The sequence below is a fragment of the Sminthopsis crassicaudata genome, chromosome 6 (assembly GCF_048593235.1).
Source record: "Sminthopsis crassicaudata isolate SCR6 chromosome 6, ASM4859323v1, whole genome shotgun sequence".
In the NCBI taxonomy this organism is placed as follows: Eukaryota; Metazoa; Chordata; class Mammalia; order Dasyuromorphia; family Dasyuridae; genus Sminthopsis; species Sminthopsis crassicaudata.
The window spans coordinates 202,998,705-203,020,387 of NC_133622.1; the positions used below are offsets into that span (position 1 = coordinate 202,998,705).

At 46.1% G+C, this 21,683-nt stretch overlaps 1 protein-coding gene across 6 annotated transcripts in view; it reads left to right on the forward strand.

Annotated features, from left to right (window-relative positions):
- The window catches only part of TUB (TUB bipartite transcription factor), a 131,216-nt gene extending 114,331 nt beyond the window's left edge, over nucleotides 1-16,885 (forward strand). For 5 of the 6 annotated variants that reach the window (XM_074273751.1, XM_074273750.1, XM_074273749.1 and 2 more), the window contains 4 exons: nucleotides 3,571-3,669; nucleotides 5,141-5,312; nucleotides 8,903-9,028; nucleotides 11,875-16,885. In XM_074273751.1, coding sequence (XP_074129852.1) covers nucleotides 3,571-3,669; nucleotides 5,141-5,312; nucleotides 8,903-9,028; nucleotides 11,875-11,885 — 408 coding nt within the window. In that variant the 3' untranslated portion in view covers nucleotides 11,886-16,885. The remainder of the gene's footprint in view (nucleotides 1-3,570; nucleotides 3,670-5,140; nucleotides 5,313-8,902; nucleotides 9,029-11,874) is intronic. The other variant, XM_074273752.1, reaches the window with a different exon arrangement.
- Nucleotides 16,886-21,683: the final 4,798 nt, after the last annotated feature.

A 21,683-nucleotide genomic window follows, 5' to 3' on the forward strand; every position in this document is an offset into this window, starting at 1 on the left:
GTCTCATTTTTATAGTTTTCTTTGATATAATAATTTATTTTTATAACTTATTCTTTGACCTACTCATTGTTTGGGACTGTATTACTTCTGTCTGAATCTTTTTTCAGACTTTCCTTATTGATTATAATTTTAATTGTTATGGCCTTCAAATGATACATTAAATATTTTGTCTTTCTGCGTTTGTTTATAAGATTTTTATGCCTTTTTCACAGTAGTTTTTGTGCAGGTACCAGCAAAACTGGGAAAAACATATGCGTATGTACATATATGCACACATACATATACATATTTCTGATGTTTACCATTAATAACCTTCAAAAATCCATTGTATCCATCTTTTGCAATATTTTATTCGGATTCTTAGTGTCTTTCCTGCCTATTTTTCTTCATAACTTGTCTGTGTTTAAAAGGAGCATACTGAAAACATTGACGATTATTGTTTTTCTGTCATTTCTCCCTAGAGTTCAGCTAGCTTTCCATTTCAGTTCTTTTGCATCATGCCATTGGGGCCTATATAGTTGATATTGATAACGTCATTATCTATGAAACATTTAAATATACTATAGTTTGGCTCATCTTTCTTAATTATAGTTTTTTTTTGTTTGGTCTTTTCTGAGATGATGCTGACCACTCTTGGTTTTTTAAAGATTCAACCAGGGCATAACAAATTCATCGACAACCTTTTATTTTATCCTGATTGAATCTTTATTTTAAGACACTTTCTTATAAACAAAAAATTAATTTTCTATTCTCTTCCATTTTATAAGTTGAATCCTTTTATCTTTATAATGATTGTTAGGTTAGTTTTTTCTGCATTATGTTCTGTTATAATGCTTCCTCTCTTTGCCAACTACTCCTTTTTTTAAGGAGAAATAAAGGTATAAAAAGGGAATAAAATCAGGACTAGTCACCTATAATTAGAATAGTCTGATTTCATTTCTTTTCTCTTTTCTCTACACAGCCTAGATCCAGATGGCTGGGTTTTTACCACTTCTTCCATTTCTTTTTTCCTGTAGTTGAAATTTGTTTTCTTTGTGACTATTTCCTCACAAATTCTACTTTCTTAAGCATCATAATTCCTATCCCGAACCAGTTCCCTATTTATTTTGTTGTATAAAAATACATAATATTATTTCCATTCGTCCCCCTGAACATTCCTTGCTGAACTTAAATCCAAGTGAGATCCATGAAATCTTCATCTTCTCTATCCTTCCAACTATATATTTTTATATAGTCTTTTCTTGTGCTCAAACTACATTAAACAGTAATCTTTTCTCCCCTCATTACATCCCTAGACGATTCATTTTTTCTTTCCTCCTTCCCTGCTCTCTTTTTTGGGAGAAAAAAGTACTCAGACCCTGAGTTTATCTCCTTCCTTTAAACCCCATTGATCCTTAGAGGTGTTGGGCTTCTGAAGAGACAATAGTTTTTCTTTCCCTTTCAGGATGCAAATGTTTGATCATCATTTTATCCTTTCAAGTTGTTAAAACTTGTTATCTTTCTAGAGTTCTCTGGACTCATAAATTTACATTTTGAGGATACCCCACAGCTCTGGTCCTCTCAACAAGAATGTTGGATTCTATTACAAATCTACCTTTTCCCTTGTGGGTATAAGCTTGGTTTTAAAAGATGTTATTTTCATTTTTATTTTGTTTTCAGATATTCCATTCTTGTGTTTCTCATACATGCTCACTGATCCTATATGATTTTGACTGGGATTCTTTGGTACATGATATGGTTCTTCCTGAAATATTTTTTATTTGTCTTAATAAAGTTTGACAATAACATTTCTGAGGGAACCAAATCTGGGGCTTCTTTCTGGGTCCCTCCAATACATCTTGTCCTATGAATTCTATGACTTTCAAAATATAGTATTTGTCCTTCATTCATGATTTTCTGAGGATTTCAATGATTCTTAAATTCTTTCCTCTTATTGAATTTTTAGGTAATTTCTATTAATGTTGTAGATAATCCTATAGGCTCTTCTTTGGATTTCACTCTGATATTTCTTATATCATTTCCTTTTTGAATTCTATTTCCTATATTCTGTTTTTCAGGGAATCACTTTCTTTCTTTTTTTTATTATAGCTTTTTATTTACAAGATATATGCATGGGTGATTTTTCAGCACTGACAATTGCAAAACCTTTTGTTCCAACTTTTCCCCTCTTTCTCCCACCCTTCCCCCTGATGGCAGGTTGGTCAATACATGTTACATATGTTAAAGTATAAATTAAATACAATATATGTATACATGTCCAAACAGTTATTTTGCTGTACAAAAAGAATCGGACTTTGAGATAGTGTACAATTAGCCTGGGAAGGAAATAAAAAATGCAGGCGGACAAAATTAGAGGGATTGGGAATTCTATGTAGTGGTTCACGGTTATCTCCCAGGGTTCTTTCACTGGGTGTAGCTGGTTCAGTTCATTACTGCACAATTGGAACTGATTTGGTTCATCTCATTGTTGAAGAGGGCCACATCCATCAGAGTTGATCAACATACAGTATTGTTGTTGAAGTGTATAATGATCTGGTCCTGCTCATTTCCCTCAGCATCAGTTCCTGTCAGTCTCTCCAGGCCTTTCTGAAATCATCCTGCTGGTCCTTTCTTACAGAACAATAATGGAATCACTTTCATGATAAAGTTTTCCAGCTTCTACTGTTTATTATCCTTCCACATATTCCCTCATGAACACATTTTGACTTATTTCTGATTTTCTTTTATTTCTTTTCATAAGCCTTCAGTCTATTCTTCATATCCTTGTCACCAATCTCTTCTCTTTTCTGGGGTTTATTCTTGTAATTATTACTGAATCATATTTTTCTAAAGTTTTACCTTGGGATTCTCTTAACCCATAATGTTTCTTCACTGTACTTCAAATTTTCTTAGGTTTATTCATTTCTTCCTTCTCTCCAAAAGGGATTATCCACCCTCTTGTTGCTTCTATTTCTCTCTACAATTGCATGCATTAATGCCACATAAATCTCTGAAGACGGGGCTGATGTAGGAGTATAGAGTTGTTAATAGCCACAGGGAGCTCTAAGGCTAAATTTCGGACGGGGCAGTTGGCTGCAAACCTAGGCAGCTTTGGGCCCTTTCTCCTCTGCAAACCTGTGATGGGGTAGGTCACTGGTGATCCTGACCCCTGAGACGCCTGGTTGTGGGAAGGGGTGAGGTTCTAAGTGACAGAGACTGCTGAGGGACACAGGAGGGTGGGAAGATTATGACAGTCACATGGCATGGAGAAGGCACCGACCCAGGTGATCATGGCCCCTGAAGAGCTCCCAGATGGGGAGTCAGCTGTAGTCATGATTTAGAAGGCAGGATCCTGGATGGGCGGATTCAGAACTGGGGACTTTGAGCCACTGAGGGGCACAGAACAAGAGGAGAGTTCTCAGGGAGGGGACGGCGAAACTAGGAACCTAGTGAGCAAGACCCTCCCCAGCTTAGCAGCATGTGTGTGTGTGTACACGTATGTGTTTGTATGTGTATGTACACGTGTGTGTGTGCATCCCTCCTCTGTTGGAAGGGAGCTTAATCAGCCTCTTCTCTCTTTGGAATCTCTAGGAGACGAACGTCTTGGGATTTAAGGGCCCTCGGAAAATGAGCGTGATCATCCCTGGCATGAGCATGGTGCATGAGAGGGTCTCCATCCGGCCACGAAACGTGAGTCAGCTCCCCTGCCCTCCGGTGGGCAGGAGAGGAGAGTGCTTCCCATAACTCCTTTATAAGGAGGAAACACGAGGGAAGGAGAGAAGGGAAGGAGACAAGGAAGGATGCTGGACGCAGAGCTGGCAGGGACTGCAGAATGCGCCCGACCCAAACTGTCCAGAGTCAGGGATCCGGCTGCCGAAGGGACCCCTCATACTGGGAGGGCCCTCTGCCCAAGAGCCGTTCTGCCTTCAGACACTGAGATTCATGAGACATTTTCCTTCCCTATACCGAGTCCCAGTCTGCCCCCCTTCCCCTTGTTCCCTTGTTCTTAGTTAGGCCCGTGATGGCTGAGCAGAACAAAGTCTCCCCTCCGACACACGGTGGCTGAGGTCGTATCCCTTCTCTCCAAGCTTTAGTCCCTTTTTCCTTCAGCCGGTTCTGACGGGCCGTGGTCTCCTGTCCCTTCCCAAGTCCCAGGCGTGCCCCGGGCAGGCTCCAGCTGGCCAGCGTCTTTTGTAAGTGCGACACCCCCAAGGCGACGCTCCAGGGGAGTCTGACCGGGGCTGGACAGCCGCCATGTGTGATGCAGTCTCACTGTGCCGTCTTTCCCAGATGTTAGGATGTCTTCCTGTTGAGCTTGCATTCCATTAACCCAGTACCCACTCTTAAATGTGGCATTTGCCCTTATTTAGTCTTACCTCCCTCCCCCGTTCCCAAAGCCCTTCTTTCCTGTCTGATCTTCCTCTAGCCATCAGACTGGCAGGTTTTTGTCCTCAGCATTTACTGCCAGCTTCAGTTCCTCCTGAATGTTAGCGCTCCTGATTTGGACACCTTTCTTTGGCTCATTATATCATATATATATATATATATATAATCTAAGCCCCAAAGCTGGAGACCCACACTTCTCTTTGCTCTCTTGATTCGTGATTAGCAATTTCAGCGTCTCCACTGTTACCTCCCTTAAGTACTTGTCAGCGTTACCAGGCCCTCCCAGTGTGTGGTGCCCTTTCTTCTTCCCTCAGCCCACTCAGCGACATATTTCTCAATTGCGTCTTAGGGGGCTGCGAAATCTAGCAAGAACTGAGTCGTGTCCAGCCTGTCCCTGTCCTAAATCACTTTTCTGTCCCCTGTCCCCTTTTTCTTGTACCAGACTCCCTTCCCTCTCTCATCTTTTTTTCTTCTTCCTTTTCTGTCTCCCCTCCCTGTTTCCTTGTACTCCCTTCCCTCGCTCATCTTCTTTTTTGTCTTCACTGCTTCACTGCCCCATAGACGTCCCCTCTGCTCCCTTTGGACTTCCCATTGTTACTCCTTATGTCCCCCCGCCCCGTGCGTCCCTGCTCTAATTGCTCCCATTTTCCTTCCTCTCTCCCCCATCCCCATTCACTCCCCCGGCCTATCCTGTCTCCCAGCATCTCTGCACCTTCTGCAAAATGCCCCCCAGGGCTTTTCCTTCCTCAGACAAGTCCCGTTCTTGCTCACTCAGGAGCAGGAGACGCTGCTGGCTCGGTGGCTAAGCAAGAACACGGACACCATCATAGAGCTGCACAACAAGACGCCCGTGTGGAACGATGACACCCAGTCCTACGTGCTCAACTTTCACGGTCGGGTCACGCAGGCCTCTGTCAAGAATTTCCAGATCATTCACGCAAATGACCGTGAGTACTCTTTTGGGAGAGAAACGCTATTTAGACAAGGAGATATCTCCTGAGGGGAAAGATGGCGGGAGGAGGAAAGGGGCATTCCGCAGTTGGCTCAAGCAGAGGAAGTAGGGCTCCTGGAAGAGACTCAGGCTAGCCGTTACACAGGCTGGCTCACGGGAGGACTTAAGTCACCATCATAGAGTCAGAGAGCTGGGATAGACTGGGCCGGTCCCCCCAGGCCTGAGCAGGAATCTCCTACTGCTGCAGCATGCTGGAGACTTCCAGCAGCGAGGCACTTGAGCAGCCCACCCGTTCTGCCTGCAGAGCTCTGAATGTTAGGAAGTTTTTCTCTCCATTAAGCCAGACCCACTACTGAAAATTCCCTTTTTGCTCGCCTTCTGGGGCCAAGCAGAAATTCATTTTCTCTTTCCCATGAGTCATTCAAATGCTCCACGGCACTCATATTCCTGCTACGTCTGTTTTTAACCAGACATCCCCGGTGTCTTTCATTGGCCCCTCTCTGCCCAGATGCATCATCTTAGACTCTCCCTGGTTCATAATCTTCTTCCCCAAATAGGGCCCCCAGAAGTGCCTGGGTACACGCAGGCCTGTATGCAGCACCCTTCATTCTGGCTACTATTTGCTAGAGCCAGTTTTATTTCCCATTGATTTTTCTGGCTGCGGTCTGCCGAAGCCCAACATTTCCAAATGAAGTGAGCTGATCCCACTTCCATCCTGTACAAGGATGCAGGATTTTACTTTTATTTGAATTACATTTCTTTACTAAAAATGGGGACCAAGATGAAATCTTCAGCTATCCTTCCATGTGCTTACTTCCTTATCTTTGATAGAACGGTGTCAGAAGCCTTGCATGTGCATCTTGGGTATCATACCTTTATGAAAACATGAGATGGAATAGGCAGAATTTTGACCATCATTTTCATAGACATCTTCACTAACACAAATACGAGACTGGGAGGAGATAAGGATGCAGTATCTATTTCTTTTTCTTTTTTCTTTTGGCTGAGGCAGTTGGGGCTAAGTGACTTGCCCAGATTCACACAGTTAAGTGTCTGAGACCAGATTTGAACTCGGGTCCTCCTGACTTCAGGGCTGGTGCTCTATCCACTGAGACACCGAGTGCCCCCAGTGTATCTGTTTCTTAACAAACAAAACAAAACGTTAAAATACTGGGCTCACTAGAACAAAGTGGAGCCTGGAGAAGTCTTTGTTTCACGTATATGTGCCTGTTGATCTGCCAAGTGCAACATCAAGTGATACAGAAAGGAGATGTCTGTTCTCCTTAGCTTCCTTCCCCTTCCTTGAGGATTAGATCCCATCCTAAGTCCAAACAGAAAAGTCCTTATTGATGGCAAGCTTCTCCAAATGCTCTTATTTAGAACTCTAGAAGACTATAACAAAATCCATTTCATGAAGTGAATAGTCTTTTAAATATGGTTTATTTAACTATCTTTATTGGGAAAACAAAATGGATGAAAAAATGCTCATTACCCATATTGATAAGCAAGTAGGATGGTCCCAAGTCCATCATCAGTATAATTATTTTTAGATTTTCACACTTTTTAAAATTAATGCTTATTTCTTATTTACATTATTTAGTCTTTTCCTAATAATTTCCTGCCTTTTCTTCCCCTCCTCCCAATCACATACCTTCTTTTTTTTTTTTTTTTTTTTCTTTTTTGGTGAGGCATTTGGGGTTCAATGACTTGCCCAGGGTCACCTAACTAGGAAGTGTTAAGTGTCTGAGGGCAGATTAGAACTCAGGTCCTCCTGACTTTGGGGCTGACAGCTGCCCCTGGTTATTCTTTTTTAAATTTTATTTTATTGAAGCTTTTATTTCCAAAAGCAATGCAAGGATAATTGGTCACCGCTGACTCTTGCAAAAGCTTGTGAAACATTATTATTTTGGAGGAATTACGATGACCAGTAATCCAAAGGGAAAAGACAAGATTCCTGATGGGAATAAGGAGGGTGCAGCGTGAGAGTTAGGGGGTCACAGCCCACCCGTGGGCGTGGGAAAGGAGGCAGACCAGCCAGCTCCATGTCTGTGGGCCAGCCCCGTGTCTGTGGGCCAGCCCCATGACCGTGGGCCAGCCCCGTGACCGTGGGCCAGCCCCGTGTCTGTGGGCCAGCCCCGTGTCTGTGGGCCAGCCCCCGTGACCGTGGGCCAGCCCCGTGTCCGTGGGCCAGCCCCGTGTCCGTGGGCCAGCCCCGTGACCGTGGGCCAGCCCCGTGACCGTGGGCCAGCCCCGTGACCGTGGGCCAGCCCCGTGTCCGTGGGCCAGCCCCGTGACCGTGGGCCAGCCCCGTGTCCGTGGGCCAGCCCCGTGACCGTGGGCCAGCCCCGTGTCCGTGGGCCAGCCCCGTGACCGTGGGCCAGCCCCGTGACCATGGGCCAGCCCCGTGTCCGTGGGCCAGCCCCGTGACCGTGGGCCAGCCCCGTGTCCGTGGGCCAGCCCCGTGACTGTGGGCCAGCCCCGTGACTGTGGGCCAGCCCCGTGTCTGTGGGCCAGCCCCGTGACTGTGGGCCAGCCCCGTGTCTGTGGGCCAGCCCCGTGACTGTGGGCCAGCCCCGTGACTGTGGGCCAGCCCCGTGTCTGTGGGCCAGCCCCGTGACTGTGGGCCAGCCCCGTGTCTGTGGGCCAGCCCAGTGCGGCTGAGATCCCGGAGCTCAGAGGCACTTTAGGGACCTGATCCACAGAGGGTCTTGTAAAGCTTGTGCGGATTTGGAGGGGCTGCCTCGAGGCTGGGGTGCCCATGTTCATGGCGTTATTCATCCCTCCCTCCCTCAGTAAACAGCTCCTAAGCTCCTTTATGGCCAGGAAGGGCGCTGAGCACTGTTCTGCCCAGCATCTTAGGAGATGTCTTTTTTCTCAGTCTCAGTCTGTCCCTTTTAGAGCCCATTTCCGTCATCCATCCCTCTCACCTTCATGGCGTTCCTGTGTTTGACCATCCCACACCCACTTCCTCCAGGTCACTGATAAAGCTCAGTGTAGCTCCCCAGACAGGGCCCGGAGACGCTGTAAGGCGACCCTCCTCCCCGGAAGCCGGATCCTTCCCTAGGGGACCCCTTTAGGGCCAGGATAGGCCTCTGGCCGACGTGGCCCAGAGACCCAGCAGAGTCACAGGCTGGCCACAGAGGAGCCGGCTCTGAGCGCTGCGGGCCCTCAGGGTGAAGTGGGCCGTCCAGAGAGGGCCCTTAGTCTGGGTCTGGTCGGTGACAGGCTGGGGGTCCTTAGAAGGCCGGTTGGGGGTTGAGGCCCTAGTTCTCCCGGGCACCGTGGCTCTGCCCGGACAGTGGGCTTGGGCTGGGCGGGCCGGGACAGAGCCCCCGGGACCGGGACTCACTTTGCACCACTCTGTCTCTTCCCTCCCCTGGTCTCTGGCTCTCTGGCTCTCCCTGTGGTTGCCCCCGGTTCTGTGTCTGTGGCGCGCTCTCTGCCTCTGTTTCTCGCGGCCCTCGCCCTCCCCCGTGTCTCCCTCTGCATGGCTCTGTGTCCCGCTGCCTCCGCACACCCGTGCCCGCCGCGTCTCTGTGCCTGGCTGTGTATCTGCCTCTTGGGGGTGTCTGGGTCCCTCCCTAGCTGACTACATCGTGATGCAGTTTGGCCGGGTGGCAGAGGACGTGTTCACCATGGATTACAACTACCCGATGTGCGTCCTGCAGGCGTTCGCCATCGCGCTCTCCAGCTTCGACAGCAAGCTGGCCTGTGAGTAAGCGGGCGGGCGCTGCCCCAACCCCCCGCCCCGCAGGAAGCCCCCCAGCCAGTCTCTGGCCCCCGGACTCGCCACGTGGGCCCCACTGCCTCACACTGGACCCTCTCCAGCCAAGACGGGAGAAATGGCGTGTTTCTCTCCAGCACTCCCATCCGTCATCCTGTCTTTCCTGAAGAAAGCGAGACGTCCTCGCTGGGAACATAGACATCTCACTCCATGCTCCCTTCTGCCCGGCCCCTCCCCAGGCATCTCTCCTCATCCTCACTCCCGTCCGCCCCCTCAGCCAGCTCCATCTCCCTCCCCCCCCCCGCCCATTTCTCCCCATCTCTCTCCCTCTTCCACCTCATCCTCTCTCAGGGCGTCCCTGTACCTGGGTCTAGGCCCGGTTGGGGTGCTGTGAGCTAGAGAGAGCCCCCTCCTCACTGACCCAGGGAAACCTCCACGTGCCCCTTTTCCCGTCTGCTCTGGCTCACGAATACAGACCGTACCCAGAGCGAGGGGGCTCAGAGCCCCCTCCGTGGCTGTGTCAAACCGATGTCAGTCCGTCTTTGTCCGGGCCCTGGAGGCATAAAGGCTGGCGGAGCCCAGGCCATCCCGCCCGGCCGAGGCCGCTGCCCAAGGAGCCCCGTGCCCCCACTCAGGACTTTGGTTTCCTGTGGAACCACATTGTTACAAAGCCACCTGCTACCCTCAGGAGTGAGTGAGTGAGTGTGTGTGAGACTGCGCTCAGAGTCTGTGAGCTGTGACTGTGGACGACTCTCGCCCCTCCGAGGGGCTGCCTGGGGACCGTGTCTGGGGGCCACGGCTGTGTGTGAGTGTGTCGCGTGGGTGACTTCTGGCTGCAGATTCCACGGCGTGCCCCCTAGAGCCCTGTGGGGATCGCAGGGGAGATGGGCAGCGAGTTAATTCTTCCTGCACTCAGTGCCCATGGGTGCCCACTTCTGCCTGTGGGCACGGCGGCCAATCTGGCACAAAGCAGGCCCAGGCAGGCTTTTCCCCGGTAGTATTCAGGATTTGGGGTCAGGAGTGGAGTTCGAACCCTGGCTTTCTCTTTATGACCTAAATGACCTTAAAAATCACTTAACTCCTCCGTACCTCAGATGAGGGGACAGGATTGGCCTGGATGGCCTCTCCCAGTCTGTGCTCCTCCCCAGCTGTTACCGGAGCGGGGCGTGGAGTCTGGACTCTGAATCTGATCTAAGTCCAGTTTAACTCATTATACCCTTAGTTTGGCCAGGGAGCTGGTGAATAATAATAGTAATAACAATAAAGTAGTGGCTCACATGTCTGTAGTGCTTTAAAGTTTTTAAAGTCCCTTCCCCCCAGAGGCCCGAGAAGGAGAGTGAAGTGCATTTCCCAAAGGGAGAAATGAAGGTGGGCACATCCTCAGTGGGGCCACTTTGGACATTCCCGAGGGGACGAGGCAGCGTGGTCCAGCGCTGCTGGTGGGAGGTCAGGAGCAGGGGTTCCGTTCCCCGCTCTGTGAGCTGTTAGCCGCTTCTATTCTCAAGATCTGTTTCCTCTTCCAGAGGAGGGAGTTGGGCTCCAGAAGGGCTCAGGGGTCCTTCTCATCCTGTGATTGGATCCAGGACTCTCAGATTGCCGACTTTCGGGGGATGTAGCCCCTTGGGGGTGGGGACGAGGCAGGACGCTGGTGGTCTGGAACTCAGAAGCACAAAGCAACAAACCTCATTTTCCACCCCAGCGGAGTGGGCAGTGGGAGATGTTTAGGAACAAGAACGGGACGAAGCCTGGGATTAAACACCACGGGGAGCCATGTCATGGCTACAGGGCCTCCCTGATCGCCAGGGCGTGACCTTGGGAACCCGAGGGCCGAAGGTGTTTCAGATCAAGGCCTTGGTTAGGACAGGCAAGCTTTGCAGCTCGTGGGGCACTTCCCACCCTCAGCTGGTTCCTCCTGTGCTCCTGGTTTTACGTGTTCCCACTGCCAGACAAAGTAGCTTCCCTTTCCTTCTGAATGTCTGTGGTGTGCAAGGAGGGAAACTGTGTGCATGAGCACGAGTACGTTTGCAGGCAGCCCAGCCACCCTTTGAATCCAAGCCAGACTTCAGGGTTCCCTGAAGTGCAGAAACTGCTGGGTCAAGTTCAGCGTGCTTGGACGATAGTCTGTGTGGGCTGGGGAGCAGCTGGCCCCAAGAATTCTGTCCCCTCACTTCCTGACCTTGATGGGGCAGAGGGCGCCCCTGGACTAGGAGAGCAGGTAATTCCTCAGGGGCTCCGGGCAAGAGGTGTTTGGAAGAAATAGTGCTTTCTAGATTTTTTCTTTCCTTTTTTGCATTACTAAACTTAAAGAAATCAATTAGTTTGCATGTGTGTTCTTGGGCAAATTGGGACACATTCTGGGGAAAGTGCCTTAACAATTTACAGCAGAGAAGGAAGCATGTGGGAGGGATCCCCTTTGTCAGTGGGAGCACCCTGAGGGAGGATGCTGCCTGCAAGGAGAAGCCACCAGACGGAGATGTAGGGGACCATAGAGTCCCAGAGGTAATGGGTGGGAGGAAACAGCAGAGACCCACTAGGTTCTTCTCCATCAGCAAAAAGGAGAAAATGGAAGATTGCTTCTCCACGAGTTCTTAAGACACGGGTGAGTTGCTAGGATAGTAGGGTAGATGTGGGAGCATCCCTGAGAGGTAACCCTCCCAGTGAGCCTTCCTGCGCTCTCCAGGGTGCTGAAGCCACCCTCGCACAAGCAGCTTCGTCACTGGTGTCCTCCCTCCTCCCTCTCACCAGTCCTCCTCGAAGACCCCCGAGTGCGGGCCAGGGCCGGGCGTCTTGGAGGACACTCATTAGGGGCCACCTCTCCCTGATGTATTCCCAGGTGGCAATTGATGCTCCTCTTCCAAAGACGTGGCCTAACGCAGCCGATTCCCACTGGTACCCAGAATTGTAAGTGAGCCCCTGGCTACCGCCCGAGGAAAGTGACCAGAAGACTTCTCCCTGCTTCGGCTCAGTCCGCCTCTGCAGCCTGGGCTGGGCCGGCTCTCTCTCTTGAATCCCCGGGAGTGAGTCCCTGCTGGCCGACCTGAGGCGGCGGTCAGTGCTCCCTCCGGCAGGGAGCGGACGCTGCTTCCCAGGCAGGAGCAGACTCCACGCGCCAGGCTGGGAGCCCGGCCTTTCCCCCCTTTAAGGGGCCATGGGGACTCTTTGTGCTTAATCGGCTCCAAGCTCGGCTTGACATTTCTGTGTGCTTTTGCTTTCAGAAAGGAGAGATTGGGGGAGCATTCTGTTTTTTATGAGCATTCCAACTGAGTTTTTATTACAAGACCAAATCAGAGCAAACCAAATCGCCCCCACCCTTGGCGTCCATTCCATCGTCCAGCTCATCACAGTGCCTTTTTGTTTCTTTTCTATGAAGGATCCCCTGCTCCCCTCTCTTCAGATCTCTCTTCTCCCCAAGGCTTGCTAGAATCTGAGCTGGGATAGGCCTCGGGGGGTCCCTGTAACGTAGCCAACTCCCAGTGGGTCAGAAAGGGCCTGGCCAGAAAGCCCGGCGTCGCCTCAGCGTGGAGAGCCCCGACGTAGCCAGTCATCTCCCATAATGCCTAGGATGTGTTATGTCTATTTGCACAAGAGTGTCTTTTCCTATTTTCGAGTGGTCAGACATTTTATTTTTGTTCAAAACTATCTGGAGTTTTAGATGAACCTGTGCTTTTATTAAGTGACTTTTTAAATAAACTCTTTGGTATTTGAGCAAATGTATTTATTTATCAGTATGTGCAATGCCTAATTTGGTATTTTCATAATGACATGTCTGGTGTAGGAATTAGTGTTTGGCTACATACAGAAAGCATACTAACAAATTAAACCTTAACTGTTTCAACACTGCTGTTTATGTCTTTCCTGGAAGGGGGCAGACCACGTGTTCTTCATGGTAGTTTCTAAGCTGGGGCTGACCCTTCGTCGGTGTTCTCTGACCTACAGCCCATTCTCCTTACAGGCAGACTTGCATGTGAGGACTCAGCCACCAGATGGGGAATTAAGTGTAAGGCTGACTTCCTGGGCAGGCAGTAGCATGGTTACCTGTGCCCTAAGCATGTTCCAGGAGCTGAAGAAGATATAACTCACGTTTCCATGTCGCCTTATGGTTTACAAAGTACTTCCCTCACTCTTAACAGTGCAGAATGACATTTTTATGCACAGGAGTTGGTAGGCTGAAAGGCTAAGCCAGGGGTTCTCAAACTACAGCCCGCAGGCCACATGCGGCCCGCTGAGGCCCGACGCCTGCCGGGTTATGGCAAATGGGCTGAGGGGCAGAGACAGAGTGAGAGCTTTTGTTTTTCCTACAGTCTGACCCTCCAACAGTCTGAGGGACAGTGAACTGGCCCCCTATTTAAAAAGTTTGAGGACAACTGAGCTAAGCTTTTCCCCCTGGCTCATTAAAAAGTAGGGAGGATCTGCTAAAATGGCAGAGCAGAAAAACCCCAACCTGAAGATAGAGACTCAAATTACAGTCCTAGTACAGACAGTTCAGAGCCTCTATCAGTTTTTTGGGGGTACTAATCTTGGAGCTAGAAGACTGTGTTTGAAGTGGTGAGATCCTCAGCTATGGGATTTCACAAATCCAGGTTTCAATTTCCTCATCTAGAAATGGAGAGCATTGGATTAGATAATTGCTAAGGTTGCTTACAGCTCTAATATTCTGTGGTTCTAGCTATTAAATGAAGATAACAATTGCATGTCAAAAAGTGCTTTTTAAACTTTAAAATACTATAAGAATGAATTACTGTTATTGTGGTGAGTTGCAATCAGTCAACCAACAAATATCTGTTATGAGGGTCAGATTTAGAGATTCAACCCTTGAGAACCAGGTGCAAAAAGGCAGAAATGAAGTGGCAGAAGAAATGATTGCTCTGTAATATTGTCACACAATCTGACCATTAAATTGGTCTTGTTGGAAAACTGCACAAGAGCTACGTGAAGCAGGGATTTTTCTTCATAGCAGTTGTTCCCATATCATCCTGGATCTAGAGGTGTTTGAAAATCATGTCTTGGAATAACCTTCCAAGCCATTTTGTGAGATAGAAGATACCGGTAAGGAATTCCCGTGTCAAACAAAAAATACTGGAAGCATCCAGAAAGTAGCAGTGTAAGTATCAAGGAATGGCCATCAGAATCATACATGACCTACTATACACAAGAAATCTTGTAATACAATATTCTAAAAGGCAAAAGACTTAAAACCAAGAATAACTTGTTCTGCACAACTGATGCTAAAGGAGTAAAAAATGAATCTCTGATAGAAGAACTTTTAAGTATTTCTAGTGAAAAGACTGTAATTGAATAAGAAATCTGAAATACAAGCATTAATCAGGAGAAACCTAGAATTGCCAACTCACTTCAGCAATTGGAAGGAGCTGTATGATGATGGAGTGCTAACATTCTATTAGGGGGTGAAGTAACATGTTCCTTCAGAACCAGAATATCTTCAGAGGGCATCAAAGGAGTGAAATAAAAAAACAGGACCTGGGGGATGGAAAGAAAGAGTATTTCTGTTTTGATGGTTGAGAAGAAAGGGAAGGAAGGGCAGGCTAAATGGGGTACTACTGCACAGCTGCAGTCCTTGTTACTTCTTGTTGGGGCTGAGGTTGGCAGATCTCTTCAGGAGTTCTGAGCTCTCCAGGACTAAAGCTGGGTGTTTACATTAAGTCTGGAGGCTACCTAAGGAGGACCGACTGGCCCAGTCAGAGAAATGAAGCAGGCTCCATGCTAATTGATATTGGGATCAGGGATTTATAACCTAGGGGAAATAGAGAATCTCACCCCCCCCAAAAAATAAAGAGTAACAGGAAGAATATATAAATGTGGAAAAGAGGGGATAGAAATGAGCACTTCTCACAATTGAAGTGTATGAAAGAAGAGCATATGAATATGGATGAAGAGGTGGAAAAGAGTGGGAATCATATCAACCATACTTAACTGAAATGGAGGAAGGCTGGTTGAACACATATCCAGTTCGGTGTAGAGATACATCACACTCCCCTGGGATATAGGGGGAGGATGTTAAGGAGGATAATGCTAGATTATATATAGTCAAGAGCAAAACAAACTTCCTGATTGCCAAGTGGGAATTGAGGCGGCTGAGGGAGAACCGGACTCCAAGGGGGTGCCTTAGATTGCTTCTTAGACAACAGGGGTATGGCCAAACTAATTAGGGTGATGAATAAACTGGAACATTGTGCCATAAGAATTGACCAAAAAAAGGTGATTTTGAAGATTTGGGGGCAATATGAACTTAAAAGGTAAAAAATACCTAAAGGGTTGCCATGAGTGGCAGCTTAATTTGTTCTACCTAGCCCCGGAGGGCAGTAGTCATAATGGGTTCAAATTGCAAAGAGGCAAATTTTGGCTTTATGTGAGGAAAAACTACTTCATGAAAGGAATAACTACTTCATGATTAGGACTGGGCAGAAGTGCAATGGAATGTCTTAGGAAGGGGAGTGAAGCCACCTTCTCACCCCTAGGACAGCTCAACTGGAGGTATAAAAGCTGAATGTTAAAGGGGTATTGAGAAGATTTGGACTAAATGGCTTCTGCGGTCCAGCTCTCAGACTTTGTAAAGCTCTGATGTCAGGGTGCTAAACTAGAAAATATTTTTCATTTCCTTTATATCAAGCCAATCACAACATTTAAAACTCGAAGGGATCTCACATCACCTAGACCAGGGAGTCTTAACCTGGGATTTGTGAGTTTTAAAATTATCCTTTTTGGGGGGTAACGATTTCAAACTAATTTCCTTTGTAATTCTATGCATTTTGTTTTCTGCATTAAAAATGTTTTTCTGAGAAAGGGTCTGGTCTCTAGGTTTTAGAAGACTGCCAAAGGGGTTCCATGACCTAAAATAATTAGAATTCTTATCCAATGCCCTTGGCATAGAGAGGAAAGTGACTTACTCAAGATCACAGAGGCTCCAGCTATCACAACCACCTTTTGAATATGGTTTTTTTTTTAGTTTCCAGTTCAGCACTCTTCCCACTATACCCTATTTCAGTAGATCCTATTACAACCCTTGAAATAGCTCTTCTCTAAAAATGTTTTTGTCCTATCATCCCCACTATGCACTAAGTATCTGGAAAGAAACCCAAAGATACTTCCTAGGGTAGTCGTTTCTGTGATAACAATCTGTAGTAATAATAAAGCCCTAATCTTTGCAAAACAGTTGTATTTTTAATGTCTTTAGATGGAGACTGAGTGGAAAACATCTTGAAATAATTTCTCCAGCCAGAATTAGTACCATTGACATTATGTTTGATGCCTCAGATTGTAACTGGACTATTTCCAGTTTTCTCAGGGAACTAACATACATTACATTCCAGCAAACACACACATGAAACAAATGTTTATCACACTCACATAAAAGATGTTCTTCATACGGTAGCTATCTATCCCTGTCCTCTTTTTAAGATGGCCATAACACATTTTCAACAGTCTGCTCCTAGAACAGCCAAAGCAAACCACTTTTCTGCTTTTTTCAATGCCCCCAGCACCACATTGTGTATGTTCTTCATGGATGTTAGTCTCTACCCAGTTATGGTTTTGGGGTTGTGACTCTGGATGGTTTTTTAGAAGACTCAGGACCATAGGTTTAGAGCTGAAAGGACCTTAAAGATCATTGAGTCTAATCTTTTCATTTTCCAGATGAACAAAGTAAAGTTGGGAAAATTTAAATAACTTGTCCAGAGTCAAACACAGAGCTCCCTAACTCTAAAATCAAAACTATCCATTGGTTCATCTTTCTTCCTCTTCCAACATTTGATGGGTTGTCATAGTGAAGACAGATTAGATTTGTTCCCTGTGGTTCTAGAAAGCTGAACTAGTGTGAATGGATATTTTTTAAAAAATCACAAGGTATCATATTTCAACATTTTTTAAAGCAAAATCTCCTAAGCTTACACATTGTCCAAAAAATGGAATGCTTTCTTCAAGAATTAAATTCATTAATATTGACACTGTGCACTTGAGAAACACAAAGGGGACTATTTCAGAGAAAATGAGGAAGACATGATGACTGAATGAACTGATGCACAGCGAAGTGAGCAAGACCAGGAAAATAACTTAGATATTTTTTTTAAAATTGTAAAAACAATGAACTTTGCAAAACATAACTCTAGTCAGTCAACACAATGATTGACCGTGATTCTAAAGAAATATTTGCTTCCTGAAAAAGAAATGATAGTCTAAATATGGAAAATTAGATACTTTCTAGACATGGTCATATGACGATTTGTTTTGTTCCATCATACACATTTGTTACAAGGGTTTTTTTTTTCTTTTTTTTTGTCAAGGGTAGATGGGGTAGATGGTTGAGAAAGAAAAGAAAATAAATGCTTTTTAATTTTTAAAAACTGCACATTTCTGGGTCACTGTTTTTAAACCTTAAATGGGAATTATAAAAACATTTTAATGTGTTCAAGATGACACAGGGGATTCCTGTTCAGAAACAGCGTAGGTTAGATAAAATTTCTCTGAGTATCCCTCCAACTCTAAAGTTATATGATTTTGGTTTCTGAATCATGTGCATTTTACAGGCAGTATCTGCAAGTCTCTTAGTTTTTCCCAAATTCTTAGGTCTACACATACAAACTTGTGGGCTTTTGAGGTCTGGTTAAAACTACATAGGCACGGTGTCAGACACATAAATTGGATTAATTTTGGAAGAGTTAGCTCATTAATTGTAACTTGAAAAAACACAAAATCGCTATATGATTAGCTAAGCCTCCCTTTTTTTCTGTAGCCCTGTGTTTCTTCATTAATAAAACATGGGAGTTGGACTAGGTGATTAAGGTCCAGTCCAGGTCAATTCAACTTTTATTAAGTGCAGGAGAGACAGTTGAGATATGACAAAGCCCCTGCCCTCACAGGGCTTACAGTCTGGTGGGGGAGAACATATACGTACACAAATTACTAATACAGTAAGGAAGTGAATCTTGGCTACAGCGTCAAGGGAGCTCTTGTATGAGAAAGCCTGGGAGAATTAGGAAGGATGGGGGGGGGGAGACTAAATAGAGACTAAATAGTTGATTTAAAGGACTGCTGAGCAGCTAAGGATTGGAAGCTTAAATTAGTAATGGATGCATTTCTTCAGTAGCTTCATTTTCTCCAGCAGTGCTCAACAGCTTGGGAATGGGTGTAGGAAAGTTAGCTTGAAGAATGTTTCCTAGGGCTGAGAATTAGGAGGGTGGGAAAAATGACCCCTTAAGGAAGTAATTCTAGTGGATCCAGAGAATCACTGAAATAAGTTAAGACTGAGGAGGGAGGTAAGGGAAACCATAATGTGAGCTGTAGACTGGGGCAAAATGGAGTGGTTGAGGAACTGGAGAGCACGATGAGTAATGGGGTTGGGGAAAAGTAGGAAGAGAAGGGAACTTGGCACTCAGTGTAGTGGTGGTGGGTTCCCCAGGATAGTCAAGTATGGCCTTGGAAGTCTAAATAAAGTGGGAGTCGAATTGGAAGTCATAGGAGATGAAGCATTTGGAGGGCTGTGAGATCAGAGTACATGAATAATGAAGGAACTGGCAGGATGAATCAGTGATGTTGGGTGTCAATGTTCCTGGGCAAGGAGGGAGTGTCCTGGAGGTCAGCAGATAACAAACAAATGGCTATGTGTGAACTTTGGTGGAGGAAAGCTTGAGTTATAGTGAGAGAGGTGTGGTCTGGAAGGGGCAAAAGGGAGCAAGAGTAACCTGACCCTTCTGAGGTTGTGGGATAGTGAGACCAAGACAAGCCTTTGTGAGGGAAGACTGGGAGATGGGGTGTCCTCAGCACAGCTCGGGTTTCAGTCAATGGGAGCAGAAGGAAGGTTTGAGGAGGAAGGGTTTGTTTCGAACAGAGCAGGGGTTCGGAGAGGAATAGAGTGGAAAAGGACCAGTTTGGCTGGCCAGGAAGCCAGGGAGCAATGGCAGGGCTGTTCTGGATCAGAAAGGAGGATGGGATAAGAAGGAGGGCTTGTAACCTGATACTGGCTGGCAAAGACGAGGGAACTAAGAGGTCGGAAGGAAGATTGAGCAGCATGTTAGTAGCCATTTGGAAGAATGGGACTGGTGAGAGGAGAAATGAGCTGACTAATTAACATGAATAATTAACAGGTCCCAAGGTTTTAATCAGTGTTGAGATGGAATATTGGTGGTGCAGAATGTGGCCTCCCTGACCCCACTCCCAGATGTTTTTGAGGCCCTTGAGCTTATATAGTAAAAGAAGCAAAAAAGATGAAATTATATTCCACCAAGCTTCCAGAGGTTCTCAGGGCTTCTGAATGACAGCCTTAGTGCTCCTAGCGAAAAAGAAACGGAAGGGGCTAGAGTTCTGCCCTCTCCGATCTATCCCCAGGTGGACGAGTTTTGGAATTACGTAATTCTATGAAATGTGGTTAAAATGTCCAGTTTCTGCAGTTGTCCTCCACTCATCCCACTTCTTGGTCCTGTCAATTGCCTGAATAAAAAAACAACAGATCTTGCCTCAAATCTTTTCAAATCCTAAGTTTAACAACTAGCTCTGGATAGCTGCTGAGTTCAGACCATTTCTCCACTCTGCAGAAGTTATTGTCCTTATTGATCTTCTTCTTCTTGCACAGAGGCAGTTCAATGATGGTAATCATATTTAGGTGGGATATTGACTAGTCACCTCCACTAAAGTCTAATGTCTTACTGGGTATGAAAGTGGTCCCCAAGTCCAAGCTCTGGGAGTCACACACCAAGCGGAAAGGCTTTAATTACTGACTGGTGATGGACTGTTGTCCAAGGATGAGCCTCGCTAAGCTCAAAGAGGCTTAACCCCAGGTGGGCTACGAGGTGATGAGGTGTTTTTTTTTTTTTTGGCCACAGAAATTCTCAAAGGCATCGACTATGTTACAGTGTATGAAGGGGCTGCAATCTGGGTCAGTGGAGGAGCAACTACACTGATGAAGTATGGCCTTGAGAAAAGCATGGACTAGCTGAACTGTTTACTAAAAAGGGTCGGTGCAAGAGGAGAGTGCTTAAAGCTGTGCCGTACTAAGATCAGCTGAAAGAACTGGGAATGATCAGGCTGGCTAGAGTGATGGCTCCCTCAGTCTGAAGGAATTGTAGGCTTGTTCTTGGTTCTAGAAGCAATGGGTAAAAACTGCACAGAAGCTGATTTCACCTTTATCTATATTATAAAAGTAATGGGCTGCTTTAGGAGCTAATGAGCTCCCAACACTGGACATCTTCGGGTAATGACAATTTGTTGAATCCTGTAGGGGTCATCCCTGCTCACATAATGTACCTAGAACTAGTGGGCCACTAAGGTCTCTTCCAATTCTGAGACTCTATGAGCATTTCTCCATGGGCTTAGCCATTCCCTATAGGGACAAAATCAGAAATAGCTTCTAGGAATGACCCTGTTCCTTCTTTCTAGGTTCCCTGGGCTTTATCATCTGTCCTCAGGGCCTCCTTTTCATGTAGGGATGGGATGCTGGGATGAGCAATAGGAAGGCACCAGAAGCTCCATTGACATGTAGAATGGGACAGCCACTGTGGTGGAAAGGTGTTTCTGGGTTTGGAAGTGCTTAGCAAGGCCAGGCAGGCCTTGGAGTAGAATCATTTTTAAATAAGCAGATTATTTTTTAAAAGCCGAGAAATCTTCCACATACAATTTCCAGAGTTCATTTCCTATTAGCAGAGGTAACTTCACCTTCTCCCAGAGGGAAAATCTCTGGGGAAGCTGCTCCCATCTTCCTTTGCTTCTTTATTTGCTTGCCAAGGAGAATAATATTGGGGCTGTAGAAGACAAAACAAAGATGGCTAATAGGAAAATGAAACCCCAAGGAAGTAGCAGAGAAGAGAGCATGTCACTTGCCTCAGATACGTGCCAGAGAAATAAAAGAACTGGCAGAAAGGGCCATTGAGATGGTATCAGAGATCTTTGGAAGACTGGCGACAAAGGTACAGGGCAGCTAGGTGATACAGTGTCTAGTGCTGAGCCTGGAGTCAGGAAAACTCTTCTTCCTGGGTTCCAATCCAGGCTCAAGTACTTACTAGCAGTTACTTAACACTGCCTCATCTGTAAAATGAGCTGGGGAAGGAAATAGCATTTTTGGCCAAGAAAACCCCAAATGGAGTTAAATAATTGGGCACCACTGGAAAATGGCTTCATAACAACAACAAGAAGAGAAAGGAAGAGGTGATACAATGGGGAAAATGACAAATATTCAGATTTTTTTAAAAAAGGAAGTGAATAGTGATGCAATCTACTGTAGCCCAGTAAAACTGATTTCCTGGAAAAGTTCTAGAATGTAACACTAAAGTGATGGTGATGAGAGTGCTCCATGGAAAAGAGATTATTATATCAAATCAATCTCATTTCCCTTTTTTGGTCAGTGCTGCTATATTGGTAGGTTGGGGAAATCATATATATATATATATATATATATATATATATATATATATATATATATATATATATATATATATATATATATATATATATATATATATATATATATATATATATATATACCTAGATTTTTTGTTAAGCATTTGACAAAAGCTTGTATCTTATTCTTGTGGAAAGGATGGGAGAATGGGGACCAAAGAAGGTGGAGCTGGAGTTGGCTGAATGGGTAGACCCCAGAAATAGTTTATTACTAACTGGTTTGATGCCAGCTTGGAGCCA